The 20,820-nt window shown below is 40.7% G+C and overlaps 1 protein-coding gene across 13 annotated transcripts in view; it reads right to left on the bottom strand.

Annotated features, from left to right (window-relative positions):
- gphnb (gephyrin b) overlaps nt 1–20,820 on the bottom strand; it is a 100,174-nt gene that overhangs the window by 34,939 nt on the left and 44,415 nt on the right. For all 13 annotated transcript variants that reach the window (XM_020628116.3, XM_065963632.1, XM_065963633.1 and 10 more), the window contains exons 5-8: nt 18,668–18,762; nt 18,088–18,154; nt 13,261–13,533; nt 11,244–11,378 (exon numbers count right to left, since the gene is read on the bottom strand). In XM_020628116.3, the coding sequence (XP_020483772.1) occupies nt 11,244–11,378; nt 13,261–13,533; nt 18,088–18,154; nt 18,668–18,762 (570 nt within the window). The remainder of the gene's footprint in view (nt 1–11,243; nt 11,379–13,260; nt 13,534–18,087; nt 18,155–18,667; nt 18,763–20,820) is intronic.

Below are 20,820 nucleotides of genomic sequence, written 5' to 3'. Positions count from 1 at the left end.
ATCCAGTCACACACTCACTCACTAAATGCACACACATGTACACAAAAAAACACATCCAAAGTCAAGGAAATAACAAAGAAATTAATGCAAATAATAGTATATATTCAAGTACAAAACTCTATAGGAGGTATTAGCAGAATACGATGCACCTTTACCAAAAGGACTTTCACACATGCAATACACTCCTGAAAATGTCCCTTAATTTTATGCGTGAGCTGCATGTATGAACAAAAGAGTCCAAATTATTATTCATTCGACTTCATTCAGACCTTTTTCCACCAAAGTAAAATTTCTGCAAAAAGTCGGAGAGACCCGATGTGTGAACTTCGCAGGTTAAATTGATGAACATTAACTGCGAGCGAGTGAGCCGTCGGGGGTGATCAAGTTTGTTTCGTGCAACCATGAGCGACCAGTTTGATCTTCATGTAGGTAATGAAGCTGCTTCCTAGTCTTCTCTGCTCACCAGTAAGTTATTTATCAATCTTTTGTTTATTCAGTAAATACGTGCAGTCACACTTATTATTTATAAAAAGTGAAAAATCGTATAAAGCATATAGCGTTGGATTCTGTTGCTCCGTCCGTCCTCTTGGATACTGTGACTTCTGCGGCGTCTTTTCTTTGTTATGTCTTGCTTCCTGAGACACCTCATCCTGTCCAACAAGGAAATCCTCCTGCTGTGAGGAAAGTGTGTGAAAGAGCAACTCAGGAAGATATCAGGGGCGCGATGTTCTGAAAATGTCTTAACATTTTCAGGACTGCATGTGTGAAAAGAGGCTGAAGATTATTTACCAGTGCCAGAACTCTACTAAACTCCATTCTTCCAAAGGATCGTCTCAATTTGGTGTTTTAATGATGAACACTGCCTTACACAGAAAGAAATATTAAATTCCTGCGATGACTTCTCTCTCTCCTTTACACTTGGCACTATTGTACGCAGACTGTGTGTCTGGAGGACACAATAACATGGAACTTGTTGATGTTCCAGACTCTCCTGATCCTTGAGGGATCTTGACCCAGAATAAAACATATTGTCTATGTGTCTGCTGTCTGGTGCAGTGATGATGCAGGATTCTGAATGACGCAGGACATACTGTATACTGTATACAGCTTAGGGAATGTAATGAATGTGTAATGTAATGAACTCCATGAATGCCAAGTAATGACGTCTGAGTCCTATTTACTTTATTCTTCTTCACGTCATAGTTAAGGTTGTTCATCAAACTTGTGAATAGGGATGTTTGATACCTTCTCTGATGTGTGCATGGCCATGGGCTTGGTTACACAAAGGATACAAAATAAGCAACCCTGAAAATGATCTGAACGCATTTTCCCGCATCAGTCTCGTAAATGTATAAAAAATTAAACTGGTTGACACCTTCCAAAACCAATGGTAGTATAATTAAATTTAATATTATGCCAAATAAGGTAGAAATTCAAATGTATGCTAATTAAAGTCCCACTTCTGCTTTTTTGGTTATAATGGCCTCAAGCTGGAGAAAAATCAGGCTGAATATGTGTGGCCCTGAAATAAGAAAGATACAAGGATAAATGCAGGGAAAGACCATAGAAACGTAAAGAAGGAATGTTTGCCAAGCCCCTGGCTTTAGAATAATTACTGTTTACAGGTATACTTATTCTGTCAAAACATGTTAACAGGAGTTTTTACATTTTATTTACCAGCTCTGAGTCTTGCCTCCACTCATCTTTATCAGGCTGCAAGTTTAAACATTCACCCATCAGAGTGTCGGGCGATCGTCTCATTATAGCCTCAGAGGCACTGAATGTCTACAAAAAGTCAACGACTTAACATTCTCATATAAAAGAAGACCAAAGCAGAACCTCATAAAGCCTCAATGCAGGAAGTGATGACACACCCCAAACTCAAACAGCTCGAGCATACAGCTCAACGCTAAAGTTTGACAGTTTAAGATTTGACCATCTTTTATGACTTTCTCAAAATAGAAGATCCATTCTTTTTGTATGTAACATGTATCGTCCTGTTATATTTCTTTTGTTTTCATGATGTTGTATGCATTTATGGGGAAAAATGGGGTGTGAACCTGTGAACGTCACAGAATTCATAAATCTTTTGAAATAAATGTATTCGCTGAGCAATCATCCCTACATAGAAGCATAATGCATTCGTGTTTTTTTCAAAAAGATCCTAAAATGTGTCATCCTTTTAAAAACAAACTACAATTCCACAATCAGAAAAGCAAAAAGGAATCGGAACAAACAAGACAGCATATTGACTTTACAAGACTACACAGAGGGTTCACTCAAAAATGTTCCAGATTATCAAGCGTGTGTGACCTGACACTTCCTCGATATGCTTTTCCAGACCAAAAAAATTACACTTAAATAAAACATACACACTCAGAATCGCGCACACAAGCACACCCAAAGTACAGATCCTTGTACGGGCCAACAGAGCCATACACCCGGCGGAAATGTGCAATGCTACTCCAGAAGAGCCTGACACATATCACAGACATAAAAACACACTAATACACGCTTCCTACTGTTTATTGATGATTGTACTGCCCTGTACTTTTCTTGGTTGAATATAGAGGATCTGCCATGCAGGCCGTAAATCATCGATCCATCACACTGCGGCCCGATGATTTGACATTGGATGGGTGGTTACGCATTCACAAGGGGCATAAATCATTCATCTCCCTCTGTCTGATCACTCAGTGCTGCCAATAATCCTCTGTCAACGCTCATTTGCAAGTGATGATTCTGTGATCTGTCTACTGACAAGGTTTTTTTTCTTCTGTGCTTGTTTCCCACACCATGACTAACACGTTTGTTATGAGAGCTGTGAAATCCTGCAAAGAACAGATTATTAAGTCTGCTGTACTGACTTTGAAGAGAGTGCAACTAGAAGAACATAATACATAACAATAACAAACTGTGCAAATCTCCCCTGATTCCCTGACACAGTATCCCTTATCTCTTTGCTAACCTGTTCTGTATATATTTAAGCTGTATTCAATAATTGTAAAATCTTATACAGATTTCTTTAACACAACAAAAACATCAGTCAGCGTGAGTCTTTTGTTTTGATTTGTTTGTGGAAAATGTAAACTAAGTCTGTTTTTGAGGTGTGCTGTAAATTGGCTTGTCCTACGCCTACCCCAGAGCAGTGGAAACAGGCATCGGTTTATTCTGAAATAAAACATTTTGATTCCTGATGGTCTGATTTTTTTCAGCTCATCAAGAGGCATCAGAATTATTGTCAGTCTGTTTTATAACCAGCCAAAAAGTTGTCCTGTGAGTTTAGAGTTAAGCTTCTCTACCAAATTAAAACCCCCACCTACGTTGACGAAGATCTTCTGAATTTAAGGCAGAAGTAGTTTCTTGATTAAAAGAGCTTGTGTTCTTATTTTTGCAGTGGTTTAATTGAGAAAATTCTTAGCTTATCGGTACACGGGTGCATGCTAACACACTCTTGTTCAGGTCTCTAGAGGTGACCAGAATGGCAATCCATCCATGGTGAAGGTCATGGAATTGACGTGTGCTGAATTGCAAATAGTGCTGTGAGTCATTCCCCACATTCCAGTGAGGACAGATGGGCTGATTTCCATAAGCCTTGGCCTTGGCTCCAGCGCCGTACATCAAGACATTAATCAAAAAACTGCTAAAGAGGACCAGTGCAGAGTGAGGAAGTGTCCTCTAGGTGCACAGCCAGCCACCTGAAAGAGTCTGTGCAAATAAGGCACCACGAGAGCGCAAGAGCATGGATTACTTTAATCAAAACAAATGTGGATATCAGTCAAGTGGATGGGATGTTTGGAACAGCGTACAATACACAGAGCATAAATAATGTGAGCACCTGCAGATGCATCAAGGTGAGCGCTCTGATGGAAAGAGGAGAGGAAATGAAAGGGGCAGCAGACAGATTAGAGGCGTTCGTTAATGATCAGTGAGGTTCCACTATTGTCAATTCGGTGCATTGCATTGTGTCACATTGTATCATATTGTATTGCATGTCATGGTCATATCATATTTCATGTATTGCCTTAATAACAGCTGACAAAAGTAAGGTATTTAATAAGTGCATTTCTGTATGTCTGTATGTATGTAGACAACATAGCTTGGGGGAGATTTTTCACACCAGGACAATAATCTTTTTTTTTTCTGTCCACTATGAGTATTAGCCACCCTGATACTTAACTCACCACCTGTATGAACAGCAAGAACTTTTACACACCTTTACAAATTACATTAGTTCAGGAAATATGACCTCACCTTTGAATTTACAGAAATGTGGAAAGTGTGCCCTTAAAAGAAACCCCTCTGCAGGTTAAGGTGTGGACACAAGATGTCAACTGGGGGGGAACCAAAAAAAAATGTAAAAATATTTCCATAGGCCTAAAGAGATAAATGTATTCAGTATTTTACAATAGAGGTCAGATAAATAAACAGTTGAGCTTTTTTTTCCTGCTTCTTTTATTAAAAACTAACGGCTGTATGATGATATGGATGATAATCTCAGATTTATCTTTGGACCCCTTAAAGTATCCCAACAAGGGCAGAGCGATTTATAGCAATTTCACTGTTTTGCAATTTGAGTATTTGCAATAAACACATCGCAACAGTTTTGAATTTACTGAAATAGATTTTTTTTTTTTTTTTTTTTTTTAAAACAAACAATCAATGCTGTCTCATTCACCATGTATACATTTGATCTATTGGATATAGGCCCGTACTGTCACACCATTCCTATGCAGTCAGATGTAGCTCAAGCTATCTCTCAGTTCTCTCACATGTTGTATTAAACCAAACACTCATAAAACAACAAAAGAAGAAAAGAAATAGAAAATTCCTGAATGTTGTAACAAAATGACATTGCCGTCAGTCAGGCTGAAGTGTTTTTTTTGTGTTCGTGTCTTAGAAAACCGGGGCACATACAAGGTGAAACCCTGAATACTTGAATGAAAATCAGAAACAAGACACACACACACACACGCACACAAAATCCCACAAACTGTCAACCATCATCTAAGTCAAAAAGCCTCATCTCGCATATGCTTCATTAATCCAAACTCAGCATTACATAACTGTACTAAATGCTCACAAGAGTGGAAGGGTACAACTACACTCCCTGTGTCTTCTGCATGTGTGTGTGTTTGTGTGCTTTCTTGTGTGTACAAGTAAGAGACAGAGTGACAGAGAAAGAAAATCTGGTTACATGAATGGTTGTAGAGCTGCTCAGTTTGTAATCCTTTTGTATCTGCTTGCATTTGTGGGCTGTGGGCTGCGTGTGTGCTTGTTGCATTTGAGAGTGACACAGCCACTCTCGCCCTGAAGGATGATTCTGTGTGTCCAAACTCACTTTTCTGTGTGTACTTGTATGTGTGTATTCCCTGCTCTGCAGACAGGCAAGTGTGTCTGGGAGCCTGCAGACGCACACACACAGGCTTTATGCTTAACCACAAAACCTGTAAGACGATGCAGAGCTACTTTAACACACACATGCACACACACACACACACACACACACACAACATTAACACATAGGCATATTTAATAAATTTACTTGGCTTGATTGTAAAATCGCCCTCATTATCTCTGCTCTCATGCCTGCATGTCACCACAGTACTTATAATAGCAGGACACAAGACATTTGTACATGAGCATCACCTCCTGTTCACACAAAGCATGAAAAAAAAAAAGATTATCATAGTGTTGGACAAGCTACTTTTAAAATATGTGACACTAAGTTACATTACATAAAGCCTCATTCGACTGAAGCTACCCCAAGTGAAATATATCACACTAAGCTACAGCAACACGGCAAAAGAAGCTTGCTATTTCAAAGACACTTTGTTTTACAGTAAAGCAATTTTTTTCCATGTCTTTGGTATTATAACCACCATAGACATACTAAAAACATGTACTGAACTCCAAAAGTGTGAGCTAAAAACAAGCTCAATGTATCTGCAGCATTTGGCCCCAAAGACACCATAGTGGCACAAAGTAGAAATTCAGCTTATCTTAAACCATCAGCTTCTGTCTGAAAACATTATGGCATAGGAGAAATGGCCAACTTTTCAGGGCAGAGAGTGTGCAGTCATACGACCAAAGCATAAAAAATAGCCAGAAAATCATCCGACCGGTCAGGAGCAGCTGATCAGGCCGTGATTCGCTGTCATGCCTCAGTATATACAGGATGATTTCAGGATCGAGCTAAAATTCGTCCTGACTTCAAAATCAGCTGCGAGACTCAAAATTGGTGTCTGAATCCGGCTGCTATCGTACAGTGTACACCCCCGGTTTGAGAGGGGATTATTAGCTGCACTCGCACACAGATAACTGTTCAAATTAATTTATTATGGCACAATCTCTCTTAGATGACACACATACTTTTTTCCTGCATACATCCAATTCCAACTGAAAAGCAGGTGGTTGATACCTCATACTACAAACAGAAACAAGAACTACCAATATCAAAATGTAGGCTGCATACCGATAAACAGAGACTACTTTCTAGCTGTTTTATTCACGTGGTTTTAAATGCTGGAAAATGTGCTTTTATTTTTGTAATAGTCATTATTACCTGATATGCTGAAATTTTACTTTGACATCCAAAGTGTGTGTCTCTGTCAAGTAAACCCAAGCTCATGTTGTCTGTGTCTGTACACTCCCCATGCAGCAGAGGCATCGCAGGCATCAGCTGAAGGTTTGGCACATGATGTCACCGTGATAAGGAAGTAGCCCTGTCCTCTGCACGTACACCTTTGCATAAGGGGGAGCATCTTAAGCGACTAAAAGATTGGAAAAAATGAAGCTGAGAGTGTAAGTGGCCTTGTAACTGTGACATGTTTGCACAAATATATCAACGTTTTGAAGGTTTATTAAACGAAAGGATGGCACAATATCTAAATGGAACAGACAACACTCTTTTTTAAATCAATGCAGATAACTATGGCTATTACGGTCAACAGAAAATATCCAAACCCACTCACCCTCTTTGTCCTGCATGTCACTGTGCAGCAGGACATGTAGCTTTTTGCTAACACACGTCCTCCACTTGAAAGCATCCACATCAGCATGACTAGATTAATGCTACTTGAACTGTAAGGGCGAATACATGACCCCCAAGTGTATTTATGCATGTTTTTTTTTTTTGTTGCAGAGAGCGTTTCCTGCATATGTTGTACTTTGTTAGCCATGGTGTCAGGCCTGTTTGTATGAGAACATTAGCAACAGCAGCTCTGGTGTTGACAAGATTAAAACCAACACTAAACCTTCTCCTCTGAAAGCCACCACTCAGCGCTGCCAACAAGACCCTGCTAACACACTCAAACAGCCCACAGTGGCACATGAAATGCATCAGTGAACGGAGCCATTCTGCCTCAGGCTCCAGGGACGCTGTGTACATAGCGACTGCAGCCGCTCACAACGTGGGAATTTCAAAGAACATATGGCTGCTTGTCGCAGGGCAACAGCCTGTGTCGGAATCTAAACAAGCTTCAAGCTCGACACAGAGAACACATCAAGTGTCTGTTATCTGGCACACACAAAGACACACATATCCAAAGATGCATGTCACACACAAACGCTGACTAATGTGGCTGGCATGTGATCGTGACAGGCGCACAAACTGGGTCATTGGGAGAAAGAGGCTTCAGCAGAGAGACAGGTGTGTGTGCTTGTGTGTGTGTGTGTGTGTGTGTGTGTGTGTGTGTGTGTGTGTGTGTGTTTGCACGTTAGGGCTGATGGGAAAAGGCTAACTTGCTGCATCAGTGGAGCCGGAAGCAGCGCTGGGACAAGAGGAGAGGCAGCATTAAAGCTCCCCACTGTCCAATTATTTACAGATCCACACTCTGCAGCTCAGCTCAGGTCAGGAACACCTTAGCTAAGTCTGCTCTCTAATCAAGCTGTGTTCAACACAAGGCACGGCATAAAGGAAAACAAATCGCAGAGGGTTTGTTCGGCGGAGTAGATGAGAAGGCAGGGAGATTTTGCAAAGAAATAAGGCAAATATCATTTCTTTCCAGTTCAGCACATGATTAAAAAAAAATTGGGAAATGTATTCATGCGGGGAGGAAAACAGGAGCGAAGCCAAACACTGATAGAAGTGTAGGTGGAGAAATAAAAAACAGTTATTGGTCACTTAGATATTCATGATCATATATCATATACGGATAGCTGTGGCCATTTTTGCTGCACTTTTGTTGTTCCCTAATAAAACTTTAAATCGTGATTTTGTCACATTTGATAGGGTATCATTTTACCTTTATTTACATTTTGGAAATTGCACTTGGCCAAATTGCAGTTTCAATATTATACTGTTTCATTGCAGCCCTTGCTGCTCATTACATGTCACTAAAAAACAATGTTGAGGCGGTGACAAAATCTTTCTCAGTGCACTATTTAGAATACGAGCAGAATGTTGAACCCGAATATAGAGATTCTGGAGTAAGCTTTGGCCTCCTCAAAGAAAAATCGAAAGGAAATATGTTCACAGCATAAACCAAGATTTCTTCAAGTGGTCTCACACAAATGAGTCATGCCTTCTCAATCAGAGTTAAATGGTAAGATTAGCACAGTTGCGTTGAAATGGATTTGAAAAACGTCATTCCTTTGGGGGACACGAGTTGAAAGTTATTTCTTTAAAAAAAATGTGTTCCAACAACTCAGGAGCCGAGTGCACCAGCAGGATAACAGCCTCTGTACATTGGGCGTGCGGACCAACCGCCAGGCCAGCCGGCATCTCGACAAGGAGTAGAATCAGTACAACTTTTGACATGAGCTGGTGAGGACGTAACTGCAGAGCTTTTTTTTTTTTTTAATATTCAAGCTAAAGCTAATATGTACATGTGTATAAGCAACCATACAAAAGACGAGAAGCAGGAGCTAAGACAGAGGAAAAAACAAACCATGCCAACTGGGATGCCCAAGAGCATGGAAACAAGACTTTGGATTGGATTTCATTATAATATAATGGTGTGATGTATATTTCGTTCTGTGGATCATCTTCGGACCACCTCTTGGAATCTGCACTTAGATCCTTGAAATCCAACACTTTCTCTTCTCTTTGTGCCATTACAATACTTGCTGTTCTGTTCTCCACATCTTGACTAATTTATAGCTGCTCTGCATATTTAAATATTTAGATTTCCACCAGACTTTTAACAAAACCTTGCCGACTTTCTTGTGCTACTGACCTCATATCGCTCTACAAAAGCCAAACACTGCAGACCAGAGAGAGAGAGAGAGAGAGAGAGAGAGAGAGAGAGAGAGAGAGAGAGAGAGAGAGAGAGAGAGAGAGAGAGAGGATGAGAGGGAAGGAAATCTTCTCTGGCTGCTTCCTCTCTCTCATGACCTGCCTTTGCACTCGCCCTCTCTTGCTCCATCCTTCTGCGGCTTACATGCCATCCCTCTGTTCCCATGACAACCCCATCATATATTCCTACAGCGCCTGCCTGCTGTCCGGGAGACACACGGAGATGTGACACTGACAGATGAGGTGAAAGAGAGAAAGAAACAGAAGACAGAGAGGAAAGAGTTGACAACAATCTGTGTGTAAGAAAAAAACCAAACTCTGCAGAGATTGCTGAAAACACAGAAGGATTGTCAGACATTTCATGTTCCAATGTGTTGCTTTTTTTTTGCATCAAGAATTGTGTAAATCTTTCACACTTCAAATTCAGTTTTAAAACAAAAGAAGCTTCCAACTGTAACCAAGCAAAATGTTAGTGTTCCATTAAAGCTGGGACAAAGAACACAACCCAGCTTTATTCATACAGCACCTTTCATACATAAAAACATGCAGCCCAAAGTGCTTCAATAAAGAACAGACAGAAAATAACAGAAATTGAAAGAAGCAATTGAAGAAAGCAAACGGAGCGTTTGTAGCTTAAAATAAGACCTTTGTAATAATTCTGTAAGTTTGCGAGCACAGTCTCACACACGCACGCCAAACCACTTGCAAGTACGCAAGCACACACACACATACGTCAAGGGTTTCACATAAAGAAGACATAGAGACAAACATGTAACATACACTTTGCCAAGTTGAGACACTGAAAGAGAACAGCATTGTTTCTGATTGTGTGTCTGTGTGTGATGGTTTGATGTGTAAGCATGTACTCTAAGGATGTTTGGTTCTGAGTAAAATAACTCAAAATAAGAAAAAAAAAAGTAGAGACATCACAGGCAAGAAGTGAATCCTTTTTCCCACCATAATGAACAAAAAAAAACCTCTTTGTCCATTGATTATAAGTATTAGTTAGCGCACAAGAGAGTAGCTGTAATAACCTGTGGAGAAAAATTAATGAGCTGTAGCAGACAAGCAAACAGGCTGAGCAGACGGGAAAATGGGCTCTGAAAGGCCCTTTTGTGTTTTTTGTGTTCATGTGTTCGGAATGTGTGTGTGTGTGAGTCTTATCAGTATGTGTGTTAGTAAGGATGTATTTTCTTTTCTTGTCTTTCCTGGTGAGGATTGGTTAACGTTTTGATATAACTTGGGTTTTAGATTTTGATTAATGATCATATTTGGAGAGATAATGCAATAAAATGCAGCGTTTCCTCTTGACCTTGCAAATGGTTGAAAGGTGGTGGAAATCGTTCCACCATCTTTTTCTGGAGTTTCATCAGCAGAGTGAGTTTGCTCATTTTCTCAAAGAGTTCTTAACATGCAAGCTCAGAAGATGTCATGGTTAATTTATCCAATTTCATCTTATTAATTATTTAAATCAAACCACTTTAAATACTTTCTGCCTGTTGGTTTAAAAGTTAAAAATAGTTTGACATGTTTGGACAATACATGTTCTAATAGTGGTGTCACTGCTGGCATGCAGGGCAAGATTTTGAGATAAATTCCAGATGACACTTAAAACACTTCAACTTATCTAAGCAACATGTTTGAGTTTCTGTTTGTCAGATCTCTTGACTCAACAGGCAATTTTTCCATTTAGACGTTGGCCTCGTCCAGTTCAGAAGAAAGTTGTAATACACCTGAAGCTTTAAGGTAATTGCCAAAACCCCAGAAGAAGAAAAACTGCATTTTAATTGTTTAAGGTGCAACTCAAAATAAATCTCAAGCACTGACATTTTTAACAAAAAAATCCTCACAGTAGCTTTAACATAAGTTGAGAATGAAGTTCAGTAAATGACTACATCCAAATAAATTCCTCACAGGGATAGATATGTATACTGATGTTAATTGAATGTTTGATTGAAAGTATGCGTAAAGTGGGAGTGGGTGTGTTAACTGCATGTGTACTCACTTTGGGTGTGGGACAGGAAGCGGTAGAGAGGCGGGAGGTAGCCTGGGCACGGGGCGACTCTGAGGGCGTGGTGCTGAGAGAGGCTGTATCCCGGGGCAACACCTGCACACCCCGCGAAATAATGGAGTCTGGGATCTAATCACACACACACACATAAACCTGCATAAAAACCAAATATACCATAACCTCATGGGCACAAATACTGATATTTAAGATTTGGGAACATACACACACACACACATACACACGCACAGGCATATATAATAATCAGTATCCTGACTCTACAAAGCGAAATACTGACACACACACCAGCCAAGAGGACAAACACTCTGACACCTCGGCTAGGAAGTCATGTGTCAAATGTAAACGAACACGCCTACTCACAGAGCTGACTCAGATGAAAGACAAATGACCTAAAAAAATGTGACACCATGATGACTAAGTAATGTGATATCAGAGGGGGCGGAGTCTTACCAAACATCCGTCTGTGACTGGACAATGAGGTGGGATGTTACCGTGACAACAGAGCCATGAAGCAGGGTCCGGGCTGCAGACAGGGCAGGATAGGATGATGGGTATGGAGAGATACTTCATGTTACATGTGAAAGACAAACGAGACACAAACACACACACACAAAGATGTATGGCAAAAAGTCATGAAAGATGACAAAGAAAAATGGTAATTTTATGTGAAAGAGAGGTTCTCTTTTTTAAACTCAAGATGATGTTGAAGTTTTTATCTTATTTTAGTTACTATCATGGATCCCACTTTAATTACACAAAGTTCAGAGTTTAGTCAGATGTCTTAATATAGGATTCTTTTCCAAGTTATTGATTCTGTCATTAGCCCCTCCACCAATAACAGCCATGAAGCCACCAAAGAGAAATGTGAGGAATTTTGTATTTACAGTAAGTCCTGCTTTTCCAAAGGACTTTTGCTGTAAACAAAGGCACATCAACTTTGACTACAGCAGACATCACCTGTGGGGTACCTCAAGGCTCAATTCTTGGACTTCTCTTCTTCTCCCTATACATGCTCCCTCCAGGTGATATAATCTGACAACATTTATCTCTTTCCACAGTTATGCCAATCGTTAAACCCAACCATTAAAAAACAACCACCCCGACTGCTTGGTCTGAAGGCTATCAAATGGAAAATAACTTTCTTCAGATAAATGACAACAAATGAGTTTTTGGGCATCAAAAAAGCAAGAACCCAAGTTCTTCAAGACCTAGGTGAACCGTACTTTAATCTGGTGACAGCAGCAAGATATTTAGGAGTAAAGTTGAAAGTGATTTAACCTTTGACGAACATGTAGTTGTACAATGACTTGTAGAGAAAGCTTTATTCCATCCTGTTTAGATTACTGTAACTCTATCAAACGTCTCCAGCTGGCATTAAACGTAGAGAACACATCACTCCTGTTTTTAGCTCACCTTCACTGGCTTCTTGTAAGTTTTAGAACTGATTTTAAGATGCTATTCATTGCTTTCAAGGCAATGAAGGGCCTGGCTATTTCACTGACCTTTTAACCTTTTACGAGTTGACTCGCAGACTAAATGGTTTTCTGGCAATACCTGCTAAAATGTTACACAGTCCAGCCGCAAGACAAAGGGTGACTGTGTCTTCTCTGTTCGAGCACATGTACCGAGTAAACAAGACCATCACAGAGAAGATTGATCGCTTTTTTTTCAATTTTTTTTTTGTCAGAAAACAGAACCTACAAATATGCTGCATGGACAATATCATCAATGAACTAAGATGCGATGCTTTGTCAGGGGGTGCCAAATTGATACCACCTAAAAGTTCTTCACAGAGCTTGAACAGTTTTTTATTTAATACACTCCTGTTTTTGGGTAGAATTTTTTAAATATCAGAATGCGCCATACGGAACCTGCTTGTGTGAAAGACGTATGTGAACATATAAAGATGGCTGCATGAAATGGAGTGATATCTGTGAAAAACAGAAATTTGTTCAAAACAAACACCGCCCTCTCCTTTCCTATGCCCAGTTACCTTGGCGGCGATGGATGCGGCTGTTATGTGGGAGGACGAGCTGTCCTCAGTGGATGCCACTCCGCTATCTTTCTTCTCCTCGTCCTCGTCCTCGCACTGCACGCCCTTGTCCTCTGTCTGGCGACGCGGCGAACTGTTGGGTGGCGGCGAGAGAGGCGGTGGTGGCGATGGCAGGTCCTCCAGCTCGTCTGCAGCCTCCTTTACCTTCACCACTGCGTCCCGAAGTAGGTCGATGGCATGCGGCAGCGCTGGCAAGATGAACTGGAAGCATTCCTGGAAGGGTAGGAGGAGGGATGAGTAGAAGGAGAGAACAGAAAGAAAAAATCAGTGATTTGGAAAGATGTCTTGAGTTGTTCAAACAATACCTACCAACACAAACAATAACAGAGAAACATAGAGGGTGTTTTCACCTTTACCTCAGTTTATTACATGTTCAATTTGGCAAGAGCATTTCTGCCACATTGCAAATGCACAACAAAAGGTTCAAATGCTCCCAATCACATTTATTTAACATTTGTTCTCTACATTCTTGACTGAATCAGAAGAACAGGTGTAGCTGAAAATGTTGCATGAATATTGCATGGTTAGATTGTGTGACATGTTTAAATTTTGAGTGACTCAAACTTTGTTTGCAACTCCCTTAGCGTATATTTGAAAAGTCTGAGGGTTTAAAATTATACATAAGTGTAACACTTATCAAGCTGCTCTGAGGCTTTAAATGTTAAACAAGGCAAAAAAGGTGCAAAGTGGAAGAAAAGGAAACACATTTCAGTTCAAGAGAAAAAGCTTGAGTGATAAATAGTTAATACACAAAGCTCCTGTGAGAAATGTTTTGTTTGTGTTGATTTTGGCGCCCGCTGTGGACGAAGCTGTACCATTTCTCTCTTGCCTGGGAAAATGTGATGTAAATCACGTTGTGTGATACCTACCCCACAGCAGAGACTCTTGGCACTAAAAGTTAATAAAGAGCAATAGTCAATAAGCTTAAGATACAGTATGTTTGTTTTTGTAGCTCATAGACCAACATTAGTAGTCATTTCAGTGTGTTTTATAACTCCTCACACGAGCTTCAAGGAATGTAGTAATCCTGAACTAGGGCAACAAGTAAACATTGACAGCAAACAGCAACAACAGAAAAAATCTAAAGGATCATATAAGGCTGAAGGCCTGGCCCCTTCTTTAGTAAAGGGTTAGTGCCGCAGATGGCCTAATGGAGGGTTTAGTTCTCCACATTGGCGGCCCGGGTTCGAGTCCAACCTGTTGCTCCTTTCCCGCATGTCATTCCCCACTCTCTCATCCTGATTTGCTACTCTATTCACTTTCCGATCAAATAAAGGCAAAGAAGCCCAAAAATACATCTTAAGAAAAAGGTAAATGATAAGGGTATTAAAGCAAATCTCCATAAACATTTATTTTGTGATTTCTATTTAACAGCGACAGTGTGTAACCCTTAGATCTCTACCTTGTCTTCAGCAGATCACAACGCCTCCCTCTGGCCACATTTATACAAACCTCTACTCCCTCCTCCCTCCCTGTTTCTTATCTCTCTCCGGTGTGTGTGTGTGTGTGTGTGTGTGTGTGTGTGTGTGTGTGTGTGTGTGTGTGTGTGAGAGTCTGCCTGTGGGCTCCTCTGCTGTGCTAAACGCTCCTTTCTCCTCACTCCCAAGACAAGCGCTAATCTATGAAATTATTTATCTTGCTGTGTATTTTAAGCATTGAGAGGATGCATTATTAATCGCCGCCTACGCTTTACAGTATCTTACTCCGGCTTTGGGAGCAACATTCCCACTCCACATCATGTTTTTTTGTAAGCGTGATTAAACATGATGATGTTAATCTGGATTTGACTGAATTTCAAAGCCATAGATCCATAGATCGTAGGATGCATACGGGACTAAAATAGCATCCTCAACTCCTGTGAAAGAAAATTGAGAAAAATGGACTCAGACAGCGATATGGAGCAGATTGAAGATGCTACTCTTGACCAGGATGCCCCTCTGAAGCCGCAAGCCAACTTTCCCACCCGGTAGACTGTTTATGCTTCATGTCTTCAGATCAAATCTAAGCGTTTGTCAGAAAGGAGAGTTGTGTGGGGACAAAATCAGGGTCAAATGAGGAAAAACGAAGGAGTGAGGACGGTGTCAGGAGCCCGGAGATGTTTCTCTCTCCTCATTTTTTGTTTTCAGTGCATGCTGGGCTATTATTTTAGGTGTGTCGGGAGGGAGTTTTTTTTTTTTTTTGTTGTCTGCTCTTATTCACTGTTTTGTCCTGAAGGAGAGAAACTGTCAAGAACACTAAAGAGCAGAATCCCTGGATGTAGTGCCAGTGGATGAGAAACACAAGCAAGAGAGAGATAGAGATAGAGAGAGAGAGAGAGAGAGAGGAGGGAAGTGGAGGAGTGGAGGAGAAGAGGGGTAAGAGAGTGAGATTGCAGGAGGAGATGACGAGAGAGGGTGACAGACAGTGAGCAAAAGAGGAAGAGACAAGAAAGGGAGAGATAGTGAGAGAGACAGGGAGGAGGAAATCTCGAGAGATTTATAGAGGCAGAGATTCAGTAAGAGCAACAAAAAAAAAAAAAAACGAGGCAGACATTAAAAACGTGAAGGAAAAAAAGATAAGGAAACAGAAACAGGGACAGTAGAAGCTAAGAGATGGAAAGTGAGAAAAAGACTAAAAGAAATGGCCAACTTTGGGATTTTAAATTTAAAACAGATCTGTGGTAACATGGAGGGGACCTGTTTAAATATCTGGATCACTGAAGTCACAAAAATCTGAAATTAGTCCCAAATTCTGTTGATTTTTCTTTTAAGAAACACTGACGGACAAATGGATAGAGTCCTAAATGGATGGAGTCCTAAATGGATGGAGTCCTAAATGGGATATACTCCTCTGGGAGTCCACTGTTAACATATAACATGACAGCACAACGTATTCTGTATAACAGCATAAGAACATATAAGCTAGATAAGCTGACAGTGTGAGTGGAGGCCTGAAATAATACTTTATTCAGCGTATTTTAACCCCAATTTGGTATTTTTTTCCCCATAGTTCTTTGAAAGAAGCCCTTTAGTAAAGTAAAGTATGTCAAGCATCTACTGTTCTTCTTTTTTTGTGCCTGCTAGTACAAATGGTGTTAAGAGCATAATGAATGCAAAAATTTAGCTGCTTGATCAGTGGCTCAAATGTAGAAAATACGATGATCTCTAGGTAACACTCTGTGGGCGTTTCTGGACACTTTCCTCTGATATGTCACCCAGGAGACCTAGGACTGATATCCATGAGAAAATAATAGTCAGTGTTGGAAAGTGACTTTTTCTTTACCGCTGAAAGAACACAATGCTGTGATGGTATTTTTCACTAAGTGAACAGTAAATGTGGATTCAAAGAGTGTAATCTTCAGTGTGTAAATGGGACCAAAGAGACAAAACAAAAAGCTACTCTCTGATATAAAGGCCTTCTTCTGGCTGGCTCAGCTGGACTTCCCAGTTATCTTTATGACAGGACATCATCGTAATAGAAGCCTGCATTGGGCAGATTGTGCCGTTAACTTTAACTGGGGGTTGATGAGGGAGACACTAATATGGCAGCGGACGGGGGAGAGGTGGCGTAATTGATTAAAAGAAATACTAAAATCGATCAGGAGGAGCTGGCGTGTAACGAGACAGAGACAGATGTGTGGGTCAGTGGCGCAGAGAGGGAGACAGATGGAGGGGGAGAGGGGGGCGGCAGGGGGTGGAAGCACACACACACACGTCTATATATGTTTATATATATACAGTTTACATTCTCAAACATACGAGAACAAACAAACACACAATGCCAACCCACACATGACCTCTGCATTTGTGCATTTGTACACATGAACACCCAAAACGCAAGGATCTATGCTGCATGACATCATCAATTAATCATTCACATAAGTGCACACAGAAGTACACACACTCACACACACACACACACACACATCAATACACATGCTGCTTACACACACACACACACACACACACATATGGACTGCATGTAGATACATTCACGGATCACAGAGCAGGTACAAGAAGAGTGTATCGGGAAGTTGACCTTAGCATAAGGAGTCATGTTGCTAACAAAATGCTAAGCTAATGATGTCCATTTAAACAGGTCATTTCTACGCAGTGGGATCATTAAAGACAGGGTTGCTGTTCACTATTCATTCATCATTTTTTTTTGCTTCATATATTGAAGATGTCCTGTGCATAGAGTGATAACTGTAGCCCCGACCTTTTGCAGGAATTTGTTATAAAAGAAGCCATTTGCTAGTGATAGTCCCATTAAGCAGTCAACAGGAAATTAATTGGGCTATAAAATTGTCCCATTTCAAAAAAGAAAGTTTAGTGTCCTTTTATACAAATCACTCCAAACAACACGGGATCTTTGCCCAGGAGAAGGTTAAAAAAAAAAAAGATAAAAAGAAAACCTTTTCAAACTTTGGTTGTGTAGATATTTTTCAACGCAATTCAACATAGTTCCGATACAGAGCATGAAACTGATGTGTTGCTCAGAGAGATTAGATTTACAATATTCAGTTACATAGAGCACCATCCGAAACAGTCATCAGGAAACAGAGGACGAGAGAAGCCGAAGGGGTGGGAGACAAGGCATGAGTGAATGATGACCCCGGATGAGGATGTGTTGAAACAGAAGTTGTGCGTCTTACATTTGCACCTGATTTGACCAGAGTTCTTTGTCACTATGTGCTATATGTGCAATGTTTCTCCCCCATGTCTCTATCTAACCAGGTGAATCTGTTACACATAACCCTTACGCGTGAAGTAGAAAGGTGTTTCCTACCTGGGAGCCTTTCTTGCTTCCTGGTAAGTTGATGATGAGCGTCTTCCCTCTGATACCACACACAGGTCTGCAAAAAAAAGAACACATGGGAACATTTATATCAGTAAGAAGAAAGAGAGTGTTACAAATGTGGGATGGGGAGAAAGAGAGAGAGAGAGAGAGAGAGAGAGAGAGGGGAATGACATGCAGGAAGGGAGTCACAGGCTGGATTTGAACCCAGGCCGCTTGTGTTGAGGACTATAGCCTTTGTACATGGGGCACAAGCACTAACCACTAGGCTACCAGCGACCCACGAAGTGCTCTTCTTCACGGTGATAAATTGAGGAATAGCGCACCGTTGCGATGTGTAATTGGCCAATCAGAATAAAGTATTTGAACAGCTGTGTATAATATGCTAATACATGCGTCCTTGATTCAGTGTTTCACAGAGTGCTGCACTCGTTTGTTTTATATTAATAGGTGGCATGTTTGTTGCTCTCTGATCACATTCAAAAACACAATACTTATACTTTAAGGTTTGCTGAATTTGAAAAAAAAAACAACAACATTTACTGTGTTTTATTTGTGTTGTGCAGCTCACCTGGACAGCATGCCTAGAGGTGTGACGTTGAGAGATCCCATCAGCATAGCAAGAGACATCCCCGGAGCCTCGCGCTCTATCACCTCCTTAGTGGCCTGAAGAGGTGAGATGAAGAGGAGGCTCATTAGCGACATCCTAGTCTTACTAAGCTAATGCTATTTACTGTGTCTAATGTGTACATCTTAAGCAATCATAAAATGATGTATTGATACGCTCCCTCATTACTCCTTCAGTTACAGGCAGCCATGTGTTGCTCAAACATTAGCCGCGATCCTCCACAGAGTTGTTCATTCATTTAACACTAGTTCAATTGCAGGGAGAGTTTTGCAGGAAGACACGGGTGTTAATGCAGCGATCGCTCAGTTTGAATTCATCACAACGATTAAGAAGACTGTGTCTCATCCGCCATGTGTATTTACCTGTTGGATGGAGGCCACGTGTAATGTCATTGCTTTCACACCATTTTGACGCGGTCAGATGAAGTTCAAGCTATCTGCCAGCTTCCCTCAGATTTAATTGTGTCAATGTATTGGTGAAAAAAATTATCTTTTTGGAATTATCATATGAAGGTGATTTACGTCTATGGTTTATACATACAAGGTTTGTCCTGGTGTTTTTGGTGCCAAAAGAAAAGTGTGATAAAAAAATTAATAAAGATAAATGCGATTGACCAGCATTACTCATACTGTCAAGAGACTTTAATGCAAAATATGACAGACGATTGAAAACAATGTGAAAACAAAACATGCAAATGGGTTCAATGGAGGAGCTGTAGAGTTGTACACAAATGCTCTATTAAGTGTTCTGCTTCAGTACATAAATGTAAACTGAGGAATAAGGAAAAATAAAAGAAATCTGAGCAAAAGAAAAGAGTTAAAGATTTAAGTCAGATGCGTACTGATAATTGTCCCACACCTTAGCAACAACCTCCTGAACGCATGTCTTCACTGTCAACATCTGGATAGATATACGATCCATCGTCCACAATCACACAGCTGTCTGGAGGCTGGAAAATCCTTAATTGACCCCCCTCCTCCAATCTACAGCCCGTTTAGCAATCAGGAACCATTCGATCAATGAAATCAATGCCCCGTATGTCCTTTACAAGGTCACTCTGTACAATTGAACTGTTCAGTCTTGGGTAAGTTGATATGTACTGCCTTGAATGTTACTGAAAATGTGTTTAAGAATTTTTATAAGTTTGCTGGGCTTTTATTTTGTAAAAAAAAAAAGAAAAAAGAACCCTCTTGGGATTCATGTGGTGTCAACGGGTGGCGGTCCTGCAGATTTCCCCATCTTTGCAGAGACTTTGCATCAACTGTATTTGTTTGTACGTGTGGGCGTGAGTGTTGATATATTTGTGGGACTGCAGTTGCATGCAGCACGTTCTCGACATCGAGATAGTGGAGACGATAACGCCTTCTCCTCCAGCTGTGTGTGTTGGGTGCCCTTGAGTTGAGTGACACTTCAAACGCACCATTAGCGAGGGGAGCGAGGGGAGAGAAAAGACTTCAAAGGGAGAGGAGCCGCTGATGAGGATCGTGGGCATCGGACTCAGGAGGGTGGGGGGGGGGGGGGGGGGGGGGGGGGGAGAGAGAGAAGGGGTGAGATGGAGACAAGAAGGAACGAGAGAGAGGGAGGGGGGTGAGGCTGGATTTAAACGTCATAGAATCATAAAAGCAAGTGAGTAGAGGATAAGAGAAGTGATTCAACAGGCATGCCTTCAGATGGAGTGTAACAAATACACTGTATTGTTTGGGCAGTATGTTTTAAAGTCTGATTTCAGAGGAAAATGGAGGTTTACTTTTCAGTTACATGATGAGGGATAGGGAAGAGCACGGACTATGAGGGAATGTGATGAAACTGCGAAACAAAACCAAAGAACTTTGGAAATAAAAAGTTATATGAAGCTTTGAAAACCTTTCTGAAATTAAACAAGGCAGGTTTTCAATTAAAAAAAAAAAAAAAAAGCAGGCAGCAGTTATGAAAACTATTGACACAGATTGTAACCGTCGTTGCGGTCCTCTTCACCTTCATCTATTAAACTCCACAAATATCAGCTGCAAATATGCAGAACAAAACATGTGGCTGGTGAAGTATATTTATATGTCTGTCTCGTAGGAAGTGGACTTGAATATGTTATTATTACAGCA

Source organism: Labrus bergylta, chromosome 15, assembly GCF_963930695.1.
Source record: "Labrus bergylta chromosome 15, fLabBer1.1, whole genome shotgun sequence".
Lineage (NCBI taxonomy): Eukaryota > Metazoa > Chordata > Actinopteri > Labriformes > Labridae > Labrus > Labrus bergylta.
Note: the sequence above shows the minus strand (reverse complement) of the source record. Positions and strands in the feature narration are given on the sequence as shown.